At 34.5% G+C, this 14,579-nt stretch overlaps 1 protein-coding gene across 7 annotated transcripts in view; it reads left to right on the top strand.

The window, feature by feature from the left end:
* Positions 1-14,579, top strand: part of CCDC88A (coiled-coil domain containing 88A) — a 143,091-nt gene that overhangs the window by 19,260 nt on the left and 109,252 nt on the right. For all 7 annotated transcript variants that reach the window (XM_045054233.1, XM_019827235.3, XM_019827234.3 and 4 more), the window contains exon 3: positions 14,402-14,510. In XM_045054233.1, coding sequence (XP_044910168.1) covers positions 14,402-14,510 — 109 coding nt within the window. The remainder of the gene's footprint in view (positions 1-14,401; positions 14,511-14,579) is intronic.

Here is a 14,579-nt window from a genome sequence, read left to right as displayed (position 1 = left end):
AAGAGATTTACACAGTTGTAAAGAAATGTCACTCCCCACTAAATTTTTTTCTGTTTTTGGAAAAGATAGTTATTTATCATAAAAATGTTCTTTGTGCTTACAATGAGTTTGTTATTTTTAGATGGATTAATAAATTAATTTCTGATTCTTAATTTTAATTTCTAATGTAGTAAATATACATAGATATAACTCACCTAAACAAAAGCTCTTTAGAGTCCTTAGTAATGTTTATGAGTGGGAAGGGGTTCTCAAACTGAAAATTTGAAAAACAGCTTAATATTTGAAGGGTCCATGTTGGCTCATTATAAGAAGTAAAAGGGAGATAGATATTCAGTCATTTCATCCAATTCAGATAAAATCAAAGTTAAATATATGTATAGTATTGGATTTTTATTCTTTTTGTGTCCATCTGCCTTTTTGTCTTTAATTAAAGCATTAATTCTCTTTGTTAAATCAGTGAGTATAATGCTGTCCTGCTAACTCAGTTGTGGGCTACCTAGAAAATGTCATAGATATTCTTCAACTTGTGAAGAGGTAACTTAATATATCTTTTTTTTTTAATGTTTATTATTTTACTAGAGAGAGTGTGGGAGCACGGGGAGGGGCAGAGAGAAAGGGAGAGAGAATCCCAAGCAAGCTCTGCACTGTCAGCATGGAGCCAGACACAGAGCTCCATCCCATAACCTGCAAGATCATGACTTGAGCTGAAATCAGGAGTTGGAGGCTTAACCAACTGAGCCACCCAGGCTCCCCATGTATCTTAAATTGTGAGAAAGTACATGAAGGAGGGCTATGTTGATGATCTCTGTGTGGTAATTATATGTCACACACCTCTCCAAAAGTTACTGTTCAGTCTTTGTGAAGATCATATTAGTTAAGATATGTGAAAATATCCTATAAATATATAAAAGATTATATTAGTATTACATTTTATTGTTTGCCATCATGCATAGTGATTGCTGTGAGAAGGGAGAGAAAGGTGAAGTGGTTCTTTTTTAAAAACCACTTACTTCCCTGACTGTACTCAAGACTGAGACACCTTACTACTTGGATAACCCTATATGGTGATGATGCTTACTTAGTTAATTATTTTTCAAAAAGCAATCATTCTGGTATATGCACATTTGAAGTTAGATATGGAAATAACTTCAGATGCTTCATAGTGACATGCAAATGTTATATAGTTATATGTTACCATATAAAATATCTCAAAAATTAAAAAAATGTCTTTGTACAACTAGTTTCAAATTAGAATGGTATGATCAAAAACATGAGCACATGTAGTTGTTAAGCACCAACACTAAACAGATGGTTCAGGAGGATACATAACAGGCTTGCAGTCTGGGTAGAAGAGCAAAAAGCCATTAAAACTATCAGATTTCTGTTTCTCATAGATATTAGTCAATGAATAAGTAAAGACATAATCCTTAGTTATACAAGGACCAAATCTTAAAATCTTAGCATTATGGAATTGCTAACTTTCTCTTCATCTTTTACCCTAATTTAAAAATTACTGTATACAATGGTAGATAATACTGTTGTCTGCTGATTGAAATTAAAGCATCTTGTCATAAGTAGGTCATTTATAAATGTGAAATTGCTCAAGGCCCTCTTTCACTGCCATGTTGCATTTAACTTCTGGTTGGACAAATTTCAACTATATTGCTAGGCTATTTTTCTTTAAAACATTTTTTAGTTTTCATCTTGTAAAAGGAAATGATTGATCTGGGATTATGTTGGCTTGGAAATAGCTGTGTATGGTTAGAAAGTTACTTGCTCACATATCACATGTGTATCATTTAGTAGCTCATCTTTTATTTTAGTAAAAGGTCTTTCCAGACAAATTCTAAAAAAAAAAAAGTATGCTTTCAAAAAGAGTTTAATGAAAACTTCATTAATCATGACTCTGTATTCTGAATTAATCTTTGTTTAGCATTTTAAATGTTAAACATGAAAGACAGTATTTAGAATATTTAATAAGAGTACAATTTCTTTTTAGAGAATTCTGGATTCATACTATACCCACTTTGTTTAAATTATTATACTGTGCCTTTTGTTGTATGAAAAAAATGAACCTTAAAATACATGCAGGAGTGGAGTGCTTTCTGTCTTTAATGGAATGCATATTTTTACAGAAGAAATTTTTTATACTGTTTTATTTTCTTAAGTTCATTCATAGCCTGACAATTGTCTCATGACTCTGAATCTCTAGCACTGACTTCTACATGTACAGCCTCATTAAATGTGCTGCAGCTCAGTAACAGTCAAATGCAATTACTTACCTTTTTTCCTAGAAGTAAATAAAATGGACAGCCTTCACGAAACGATTTTTTTCTTTTTTTGGCTGGTGTTTTTACTCTCTTTAAGAAACGTTTTACGTAGTTAAAAGGATTAGTTAATACTAAGGTTCATATTGAAAAATGGCAATCCATATCCTAATTTACCTCTCAGTTCTGTTTCCTAGAGTAAGAACTTTTAACTTTTGTAAAGCAATTTCGTCTGTCATGTACTGCCATTTATAGTGATAATATGCCTACCTTCATATTTCTTGATTAATCCCTTTTAGACATTGTCTATTGACTTCTGGATAATGGTAGATGAGATTTTAGCTTTTTTTTTTTTTTTTTTTTTTCCGTCTGTATATCTTCTTATCCTATCCTTCTAATGTATTTATTGGAAGTTGAGTTAAATCAGTAACCAGTATTCACATTAATACAACTATATAATGTTTTCTGCAGAGCCTATGTTTTTCTTTTGAAAAAAAATACTATTTTTTCTGAAGTTACTACTTTTTTTGATGTACATAATGTTCAGGACATCTGGCCTTAACTCTTAAGCTATCTTTCATCAGAGTGGGGATTAGGACTTTTCAGACAGTTTCACCTGAGGGTAGTGTGTCCCTCTCACATAAAGAGATTGCATTCTCAGGGTGAAAGGGCTTGTTTTCTGTGATCCTAACATCTGTCATTGTGACCCTAACTCAAATTGGGCATGAATCAAATGGGAAACCAATTGAAAGTTTATTGCTCTCTAGGTCCATGCCTAGAGTGCTTAGCAGTTATCCTGGTTTCCCAAGTCCAGAAAGCTTATGGATAGGCTGTGATGTATTATCCATTGATTCTAAACAAGTAGGAACTTTCCAGTTTTGTTTGCACATTCTAAAATAACTCACAATAGATATGTAGATTAGAAACTGAAACTGAAGCTTTGAGTACCTAGTATTAGCCTGTTCTATCGAAGAACTCTATTATTTTATTGGATTTCCAAATGAGTCTAGTAGATCACAGAAATCCTCTCAAACTCCATGTATTCACAGCAAGCAAAGATTTATAAACACAAAGCACCACAGTTTTATAAAAAAGATGCAGGAAACTTTCATCCCCCTATCTTTAAATAATCCCTGTTGAATGTGAGGTTAATTTTTGGTGTTGAAGTATTCTGCAAATTTTTCAAAATACTTTCTCTAGCTTTTCTAAGTTGCATTTTTCACTTTTTCCCAGATTCCTAAAATTTTATGTGCTATCCTTAGTGTATAAAAACTAAACTGCTCCCTTTTTTTGTATTCAGGATTGTCTTAATTGTTTCAAGGGATCTTTCTCACGGTTTAAAGAACTTAATATTAAATTTATCTTTAGAAAAAGTTCTTAAAAGATTTTGAGCAAACCAAAATTCTAAATTCTTAAAACTTGTTAATTTTTAGAAGAGCTTTATACAAAGGAGGCCAAAGGCTTTTCTGGCAACCGAGTAGAATTTGAAATACCATGTAAGGAATGTTGGGAATAAAAAATTTAAAAAGAACCTTTAAACTTTAAAGAATACATCAACTTAAGACAAAGAAACTTGGTACCAACACTGTCAAAGATAATGTTTACATTATAAAAGTTGTTAAAGTTGGAATGACATCACTCATGTTTATTAGAAATTGCACATCCAGGGGCGCCTGGGTGGCTCAGTCAGTTGAACATCCGACTTCGGGTCAGGTCATAACCTCACGGTTCGTGGGTTCGAGCCCTATATCAGGCTCTGTGCTGACAGCTCAGAGCCTGGAGCCTGCTTCAGATTCTGTGTCTTCCTCTCTCTCTGCCCCTCCCCTACTCACGCTCTGTCTCTGTCTCTCAAAAATAAATAAATGTAAAAAAAATTTTTTTTAAAAAGAAATTACACATCTATCTTCATCTTAAAGTATAATCCAAATTATATATTATCACGTAATAATGGGTTTACATTATAAGTTTGTACAATTTTTTAGTTTATACTTTTAGTAGTAATATTGAAATCTTTCTTAAATATTTGTTGTCAGAATTAAATATCTGGGTTTATTAAAATATCAACTGAAATGAAGAGGAAATTAATATTCTTTAGTTTGGTTACTGACTGTGAAAACAGAATTAAGAATATGCTCAACCAATACAATAAAAACAGTGATTTACTGTACATGTGGGTTTTATAGATAACATTGCTAAAATCTTTTCTTTTTGGTCTTTTCTTTGTTTTCGTGAATGAGCCTATCTGAGAAAAGGCTGAAAGACAGCGAAGGAAAAAAAGTCAAGGAGTCTAGGCAAATTACTCCTTTGGACTTAGATTTTCTGATTTAGATGAGTGAAAAACTAGGTAATCTCTAAAGTGTTTTTTAGGTCTGTTACCAGTGTGTGAATAGGAGGCAGTCACAGGTGAAAGGTATGTAAGGAGATTCAAATATAGGGTAAGGAAAATAAAAATAAGATAGAAGAAGGCTGAAAAAGAGAGATATTTACTGAATGTCTGTGATTGCAAATGAAATGTTTACGTAACTAACTGTAGGTTTACCTAACATGTTTGTTACTGGGGTTGTTCCTACTCTCCTCTCCCAATCACAGTTATCTGTGTACTTTTCTCCACAATGATAGATTGACTAAACTAAGGTTTTATATATTAATATGGCCACAGTGGGTACTAAGGATTTGTTTAACGCACTAAGTGTACCAGAGTGGATTATATAAAACAAGATTTTCCCTTCAGCATTCTGTGTTTTTAACCATGACTTCTTGATCATGCTTCTGTTTGTCTTTGTTTGCCATCACACATAATCTGACTTCTGCAATACAGTTTCCTTGTAAATAACTAGTTCTGGTTGGTGCTTTTACCTCAGAGACCCACTTTTCTAGTTAGACTCATTTGCCTTGGGCTATTCATTAATTCTCTTGTACTAGGCATAAATCAGTCACAGGTCAGATTTGGCCTGCTTTATTTAGTACCATATTCTCCCTTGTTTCTGTAGATCTCAAATTGTAGGTTAGGACTTTGTTATTCAACTGATCTTTGGTACACAGACCTTAGTGGGGGGTATCTATTCTAGACTGCCAAGTGAGTTATTAGCTTGGAGAATGTCATCTCATAACTTTTATTAGGAAGGAGCCATTTTTGAAGCACTATGCTTAGTCTCAGATTATTATTTTTATTTATTCATACAACACTGTTAAGATATATGCTAATTTTTAGAGATAAAAATGTGAATAAGATAAGGTTTCTGCTGTCAGGGTGCTTTTAGTCTAGTGAGAAAGTGAGAGGCATAAAGGCAATTTAGTATTAGAAGGCCTATGATAGAGTTATTTACCAAAAAAGGGACTAGTTGTTATACTATGGGGTGGAGCTGATGGAGTAAATAATCTGGGATTGTGAGGGTAATTCAGTATTATAAGATGTAACAGTGTAACTCACTATATTAGCATATTGAAAAAGAAGAATCAGATGGGAATGGGTGCAGGAAAAATTGGATAAAATTCAGCACCCATTTAGATACTGAATAAAGAATAGGAGGGAACTTAACTTGAAGGAAGGTATCTATCAGAAAATTACAGCAAACATATATTAATGGTGAAATGTTAAAAGCCGTCTTATTAAATTTGAGGACAAGATAAGGATAGCTCTTATCTTCATTATTGTTTGTTGATGCAATAATTAAATAAAGTAAATAAAGAAATAGAAATAGAAATGAGGGGCAAATGGGTGGCTCAGTGGGTTGAGCGTCCAGCTCTCGGTTTTGGCTGTGCCAACAGCTTGGAGCCTGCTTGGGATTCTCGCTTTTCTTCTCTCTCTGCCCCTCTCCCACTTGTGCTGTCTCTGTCTCTCTCAAAATAAATAAATAAACTTAAAAAAAAAGAAATAGAAACAAGATATAGGATTAGAGAAGAGGAGATAACTGTCACTTGCTGATGATAGAATTTTTTTATACCTAGAAAACCCAAGAAAATGAACTGAATAAACTAAATTTTGAAAGGTGGTTAATCAGAAGTGCAATATACAAAAACAGCTTTCCTATTACATACTAGCAATGACCAAATACACAGTATAATAGAAAACAAATCCATTTCATAAACAAAAACCTAAATAAGAAAAAAATAAGTGTATGAGACTTTTGTGGGAAAACTTAAAAATGTTACTGATGGAAATGTCAGTCTTTATCAAATTATTATTATTATTTTTTTTAAATTTTTTTTTCAACGTTTTATTTATTTTTGGGACAGAGAGAGACAGAGCATGAATGGGGGAGGGGCAGAGAGAGAGGGAGACACAGAATCGGAAACAGGCTCCAGGCTCTGAGCCATCAGCCCAGAGCCTGACGCGGGGCTCGAACCCACGGACCGCGAGATCGTGACCTGGCTGAAGTCGGATGCTTAACCGACTGCGCCACCCAGGCGCCCCCCAAATTATTATTATTAATAAGATTCTGATAATTCTCAAGGTTTTTCCATGAAAATAATAGTGAGGGGACTTGCTCTAATGGAATCAAGAAAATAATAAAAGTAGTGATATTAATAAGGTTTTAAAGACAAGAATAGAGGGGCGCCTGGGTGGCGCAGTCGGTTAAGCGTCCGACTTCAACCAGGTCACGATCTCGTGGTCCGTGGGTTCGAGCCCCGCGTCGGGCTCTGGGCTGATGGCTCAGAGCCTGGAGCCTGTTTCCGATTCTGTGTCTCCCTCTCTCTCTGCCCCTTCCCCGTTCATGCTCTGTCTCTCTCTGTCCGAAAAATAAATAAACGTTGAAAACAAAAATTAAAAAAAAAAAAAAAAAGACAAGAATAGACAAATAGGCTAATGGAACACAACAGACTCCAAAAGTAGGCCCACACTTATATGGGATTCTAATATATCATAGAGATCAGGGGGAAATAAGCTCTTTAGTAATTGGTGTTGGGATAACTGATTACCAGTATGAAAGACCTACAAATTTAAGACAACCTCCGAAAAAACCAACAGACAACCCATTAAAATAAGAAAGTTTAGCAAGGTTTCTAAAGATAAGAGCAATCCATAAAAATTGATAGCTTCATAGATCAGTAGTAACCTATTAGCAAATATATTTTTAAAATATTACATTCACTGTAACAGCAAAAACTAGGAAGCATTTAAGCATATGTAATAAGAATTCTTCCTAGAGAAAATTATAAATTGGTTTGAAAAAGAGTTCAATTAGGGATATGACTCTAAAAGCACAGGCAACATAAGCAAAATTAGACAAATGGGATTGCATCAAACTAAAAACTTATGTACAATAAAAGAACAATCAACAAAATGGAAAGGCAATCTATAATAGTTATCAGAGTAATTATATTAATAGATGGTGATCTATTGAATATTATAGGGAACCATGAGTGTGTATTGATATAAATAAATAAATTGAAGATCAGATTATTGACATAGTTACAAGGTATGTTTTCACAAAATATTTAATAATTACTAAAGAAAAATAATGATTGTCATGGAGAAAACTGGCAGTTACTGGTTTAATCAAGTGATAAAAGGGAATATTATCAGTAATGGGACAAATTGAAATCATGCACCGTCTCTTAGGATGCATTGAGAACAGCACAGCATCGCTTTTGTGTTTTTGCTGTCAAAGATACACAACCTGAACTTAATTATAACTCAGACACAGTCTAATCAAGTAAACCCAATTGAAGGACATTCTATGAATAACTGGCTTTAACCTTTTAAAGTGTTTGGGTCGTGAAATTCAAGGAAAGACAGAAACTCTTCCAAGCTGAAAGAAACTAATGGTGGAAATTCAGAGTATTGAATGAAAAGTGTGATTCTGAATTAGATCCTTTTCCTGTAAAGGACATCCATTATTATTTGGGAATAACAAACTTGAATGGAATCTAAAGATTGGATGGTAGTGATATATTATTGTTGATTTCATGATTTTGTGTTTTTATATGTGATTATATGTGTTTTTAGAAAATAAACACTAAAATATTTGGGAATTATTGGGTGTCAGGTTAGCAACTTATTCTCAGGAAGTTTAGGAAGAAGACTACTTATCCCTGCAACTTTTCTCTAAGTTTGATATTGCCCCCAAAATCACTTAGACTTCATTCTTTTCAGCCTGTTTTTTCTTTTCGCCCTCTTTCTCCCTGTGCTTTGGATTTTTTTATTGTTGTGTTTTTGGGTTCTTTAATCTTTTGCTACAGTTTCTTGTCTACTATTAAACACATGCAGTAAATTTTCCATTTCAGATACAGTATATATTTATTATTTAAAAAATTTTTCTTTTAGCTTTAGAAGTTCCATTTGGGTTTTTTTGAGTAGTTTCCATTTCTCTCCACATAATGTTAATGCTTTCCTTTAAGTCCTTTAATGTACAATTGGCCCTTGAATAACATAGGCTTGAACTGTGTGGGTCCACTTACACACAGGTATTTTCAACAAATACAGTAATGTAAATGTATTTTCTCTTATAATTTTCTTTTTTCTTCTAGTTTATTGTAAGAAAACAGTATATATACATATACAAAATATGTGTTCATTGACTGTTTATGTTATTGGTAAGGCTCTGATCAATAGTAGGCTATTAGTAATTAAGTTTTGGGGGAATCAGAAGTTATATGTGGATTTTTGGCCATGCCAAGGGGTCAGCACCTCTAATCCCCATGTTGTTCAAGGGTCCACTGTATTTATAATAGCTTTTTAAAAGTCCTTATCTCTCATGATCTTCTTATGATCTCTTTCATTTCTGGGTCTGTTTCTATTGACTTTCCATTTTTCTTTCCTGGTCATGAATCATTTTTTTTCCTTTTCTGCATATCTAGTAATTTTTGATTGTAGAGAGGACATTTTGATCATTATATTATGGAGTATCTGGATCTTATCCTTTAAGGAGTGATGAATTTTATTTTGGCAGATTGTCATGTTGCTTGTAATCATCTTGATCCTTTCAAGGCTTATTTATAAGCTTTGTTGGGGAGGTTCTGGAATAGCTTTTACTTAACTGCTAGCTTTTTTTTTTTAAGTCTATTTATTTATTTAGAGAGAGACAGACAGCACAAGTGGGGAGTAGACAGAGAGAGAGGGAGAGAATGAGAATCCCAAGCAGGCTCCATGCTGCCAGCACAGAGCCCAATGTGGGTCTTGAACCCACGAAACCATGAGATCACAACCTGTGCTGAAAGCAAGAGTCGGATGCCCAACCAACTGAGCCACCCAGGTATCCCTAGATTAGTCCTACTTCTAAGACATTTTTCTGAGGTCTTTACTAAATGTTGTGGATGTTTATTCAAGATTCCTTTTTCACTCTGGCTGATCAGAACTTGAATTTCTCCCTGCACTTGGTGAACTTTGGTTGTTACTTAGTTTGCAGCATTCCTGTGGTCGTCCTCTGCTCAGTCTTGTGGAATTTAGGGTACACAGGCAAACTTAGTATTTAGCGAAAATCTCAAGGGCATATATTTGGAGCTTTCTTGTGTATTAGGATAGTTCCCTTGTCTCTAGTATTATTTTCTGAAAATTTTAGTTACTTAAGTTTCCTTGAAGTCTAAGCTCTGTGTCCTTAAGTTTGGTGTGACTTGGGCTACACCTCCTGATACCTCATTCTGTAAAGTGCCTCACTACTTCGCTAGGGATTATAACCTTGTATTACCTGCTGTCCAAAGTCTGAAACAATTATTTTATGTTTCGTCTAGTTTTCTAGTTCTTTATGGCAAGAGGGCAAGTTTAGTACTAGCTGTTCTATCCTATTTGATATTCAGCTTATTTTGGTTGTATTATTTTCTCATCTAGTGTTGTGAACAATTCCACTGAATATGGTTGAACTGGCCCAGTGTTGGAGATTGACAGTGTGAGTTTGGTCACATGACAAAGGATCAATATGTTGGGAGTGCTGGCAAGATAACAGTTGAAATAAAGCAGTAATTCTCAGAATATGGTTTGAGGATCCTCTCAGGGGTTCCATAGGTTCTCCTATGGAGAGAATTATTGCTTTATTTCAGAGTACATATCTTGGTAAGGCTAAATTTTCTTCATGTATGTCAATCAAAATACCACAAACAATAGATGAATGCAAAAGGTGAGCAAGCCTGCTTTTTAAATTTAAAATAGATGTTAAAGAGATGTGCAAACCAAGAATCATAAAATACTTAGGAATAAACCTAACCAAAGAGGTAAAAGATCTGTACGCTGAGAACTATAGAAAGCTTATGAAAGAAATTGAAGAAGACACAAAAAATGGAAAAATATCCATGCTCAAGAATTAGAAGAATAAATATTGTTAAAGTGTCGATGCTACCCAAAGCAATCTATACATTTCAGTGCAATCCCAATCAAAATAACACCAGCATTCTTCACAGAGCTAGAACAAACAATTCTAAAATTTGTATGGAACCACAAAAGACCCCGAATAGCCAAAGTAATGTTGAAGAAGAAAATCAAAGCTGGGGCCATCACAATCCCAGACTTTAGCCTGTACTACAAAGTTGTAATCATCAAGACAGTATGGTATTTTCACAAAAACAGACACAGAGACCACTGAAATAGAGAAGAGAGCCTAGAACTGGACCCACACATGTATGGCCAACTAATCTTCGACAAAGCAGGAAAGATTATCCAATGGAAAAGAAGACAGTCTGTTTAGCAAAACTGGTGCTGGAAGAACTGGACAGCAACATGCAGAAGAATGAAAGTAGACCACTTTCTTGTACCATACACAAAAATAAATTCAAAGCGGATGACAGACATAAATATGTGACATCAAAATCCTAGAGGAGTTAACAGGCAGCAACCTTTTTGACCTTGGTTGCAGCAACTTCTTACTTCACACATCTCCCAAGGCAAGGGAAATAAAAGCAAAAATGAACTGTTGGGACCTCCTCAAGATTAAAAGCTTCTACACAGCAAAGGGAACAATCAACAAAACTAAAAGGCAACCAATGGAACGAGAGAAGATATTTGCAAACAACATATTGGATAAAGGGTTAGTATCCAAAATCTATAAAGAACTTACCAAACTCAACACCTGAAGAACAAATAATCCAGTGAAGAAATGGGCAGAAGGTATGAATAGACACTTTACCAAAGAAGGCATCCAAATGGCTAACAGACACATGAAAGATGCTGAACATCACTCATCATCAGGGAAATAGAAATCAAAACCACATTGAGATACCACCTCACACCAGTCAGAGTGGCTAAAAGTAACTCAGGAAACAACAGATGTTGGCAAGGATGTGGGAAAGGAGAACCCTCTTGCACTGTTGGTAGGAATGCAAACTGGTGCCCCATTGTGGAAAACAGTGTGGAGGGTCCTCAAAAACATAAAAATGGAATTTCCCTATGACCCAGCAATAGCACTACTAGGAATTTATCTAAAAGATATAGGAGTGCTGATTTATAGGGGGCACATGTACCCCAATGTTTATAGCAGCCCTGTCAACAATAGCCAAATGATGGAAAGAACCCAAATGTCCATCAACTGATGAATGGATAAAGAAGATGTGGTTTATATATACAATGGAATACTACTTGGCAGTGAAAAAGAATGAAATCTTGCCGTTTGTAACAATGTGGATGGAACTAGAGGGTATTTAATACTACGTGCAATAAGTCAGTCAGAGAAAGACAGATACCATATGTTTTCATTCATATGTGGAATTTGAGAAACTTTACAGAAGACCATTGAGGAAGGGAAAGAAAAAAAAAAATAGTTACCGAGAGGGAGGCAAACCATAAGAAACTCTTAAATGCAGAGGGCAAACAGAAGGTTGATGGGGGCGGGGGAAATGGGTGATGGGCATTGAGGAGGGCAATTGTTGGGATGAGCCCTGGGTGTTGTATGTAAGTGATGAATCATGGGAATCTACTCCCAAAGCCAAGAGCACACTGTATACACTGTGTGTTAGCTAACTTGACAATAAGTTATATAAAAAAATAAAGAGATGTGTAAAAATAGTAAAACAATGCTATTCTCATTAATTTTTTTGTTTGATATTTTTAAGTGTGAAATTTATTATTTTTAAAAATGACTTAAGTAACTGTGATATCTTCTCAGTTTTAATTTCTGTTACAGTAAATATAGCCCATGAAAACAAAAGTTGTTTGGAGCCTAAAAGTTTGAGAATTACCAAAATATAGCACCGTAGAGTCTAATCTGTCTGGGGAAGGAATTGAAGGCATTAGGATTGTAATGGACTGGGTACAAAAGGGAAGGATTAAGGAATGAGAGGTTTCTATTCAGTTCCTATTCTCTGTTGTATAGCTATCAATTTCTTCTCTGCATTCTTGTGTGGAGGTACTGCATTTAAAGTCATAATCATAGGATAGCACTCTGTCCCAATAACTGCTTAGGTTCCTGCTTTATGATATGCATTCAGCCCTTGCATAGGGAGTCCTGATTTATTGTCTGCCGTTTCACTTTGCAATGCCTTTATCCAGCCTGACCTCTTTGCCCTAATGAGGAACTAGCTCTTACCTGCTTATGTTCTGGCATGGATTTACTCTTCTGTTCTAGTGCAACCACTTGAATTTCCTATTCTTAAAAAGAATATAAGTATTTGTCTGTTTGTCTTATTACACTTAGCATAACGCCCTCAAGGTCCATTTGACTGTTGCAGGTGGCAGAATTTCTTTTCTCATGGATGAGTAATAATTTTAATACATATATAAGGTGTGTGTATCTCACATCTTCTTTATGCATTTATCTGTTGATGGACAGTTTGTTTTCCTGTGTTGGCTATTGTAAATAATACTGCAGTGAACATGCAGATATCTTTTTGAGATTCTGTTTTCATTTCCTTTGGCATATATATTGAGAAGTGGAGTTGCTGATTATATGGTAGTTCTATTTTTAATTTTTCATGAACTTCCATGGTGGTTGCAACAATTTACATTCCTAACAACAGTGCACGAGAGTTCCCTTTCTTCCACATCCTTGCCAAAACATTTGTTATCACTTACATTTTTGATGTAACCATTTTAACAGACATGAGGTGATTCTTAATTATGGTTTTGATTTGTGTTTTTTTGATTACTGATGTTGAGTACCTTTTCATGTACCTATTAGCCATTTGTAGGTCTTTTTTAGAAAAAATGTCTATTCAGTTCCTCTGCCCATTTTAAAATCAGATTGTTTCATTTTTTGTTGTTGTATGAGCTTTTTATGTATTTTGAATATTTACCCCCCTTATCAGGTATATGATTTGAAAAATACTTTCTCCCATTCCATAAGTTGACTTTTCATTTCGTTGGTGGTTTCCTTTGCTGTGCAGAAGCTTTTTGGTTTTATATAGTCACACTTGTGTATTTTTACTTATATTGCCTTTTTTTTGGTTGTGATTGAATTTCTCATTCTTAACCATGGTCTAACTTTTTTTTTTTTCAGTTTCTGCTACTTCAGAATCCTTCAACCATTTGCTTTCATTGAATCTGTATAGTTTACCTAAGATTAAAGTATTAACCTGTGTCATAACTGCATTCTTTAACTTCTGTGGAACAGTGGCTGCTCACATATAGTCCCCATTGTCTATGGAGGAGATACACCATTTCTTGGTTATTAGCTCATATTTTATAGTCTTGATTTACTTATTTTTTATTTAAGAATTTTTTTAATATTTGTTTATTTTTGAGAGACACAGAGAGAGAGAGAGAGACAGAGCGTGAGCGGGGAAGGGACAGAAAGAGTGGGAGACAAAGATTTCTAAGCAGGCCCCAGCCTCTGAGCTGTCAGCACAGAGCCTGACGCAGGTCTCAGATTCATGCACTGTGAGATCATGACCTGAGCCAAAGTTGGATGCTTAACTAACTGAGCCACCCAGGCGTCCCACAGTCTTGATTTAAATAGATGTATTTTGGGTGATGGAAATAAATATATTTGAAAGAAAGAAGAGGTTATTCATCCCAGGAAGATGGGGAAACAAAATGAGAATGAAGAGAAATATGTAACTTATGTTTCAAATTTATTTTGCCATTGTCTTAGAAATATCAGATGCATTTATATTAATTAGAAGCACAGAACACATCATCTGTCCTTTGGGTCATCTCTGTTAATGCAGATGGATACACATTTTTTAATGTGGTTATTTTCAGTCACCTATAGGTTGATACATGTATTTGAGTATAATTTTAGTTTAAAGCATTTTTTTTAAATTTCTTACAGCAATCCTAAATCGGAGAGTCAGAGAGTAAATAAAAAGGTCAACAATGATGCATCACTTAGAATTCATAATCTATCCATTTTGGTGAGACAGATAAAATTTTATTACCAGGTAAGTGGTCCTTTTTCTTCATTTAGTATTATAATTAATGTTTATGTATTCATATTTTTTGTATAATAA

Source organism: Felis catus, chromosome A3 (genome assembly GCF_018350175.1).
Source record: "Felis catus isolate Fca126 chromosome A3, F.catus_Fca126_mat1.0, whole genome shotgun sequence".
In the NCBI taxonomy this organism is placed as follows: Eukaryota; Metazoa; Chordata; class Mammalia; order Carnivora; family Felidae; genus Felis; species Felis catus.
The sequence above is the reverse complement of the archived record's forward strand: the minus strand, read 5'-3'. Positions and strand labels throughout refer to the sequence as shown.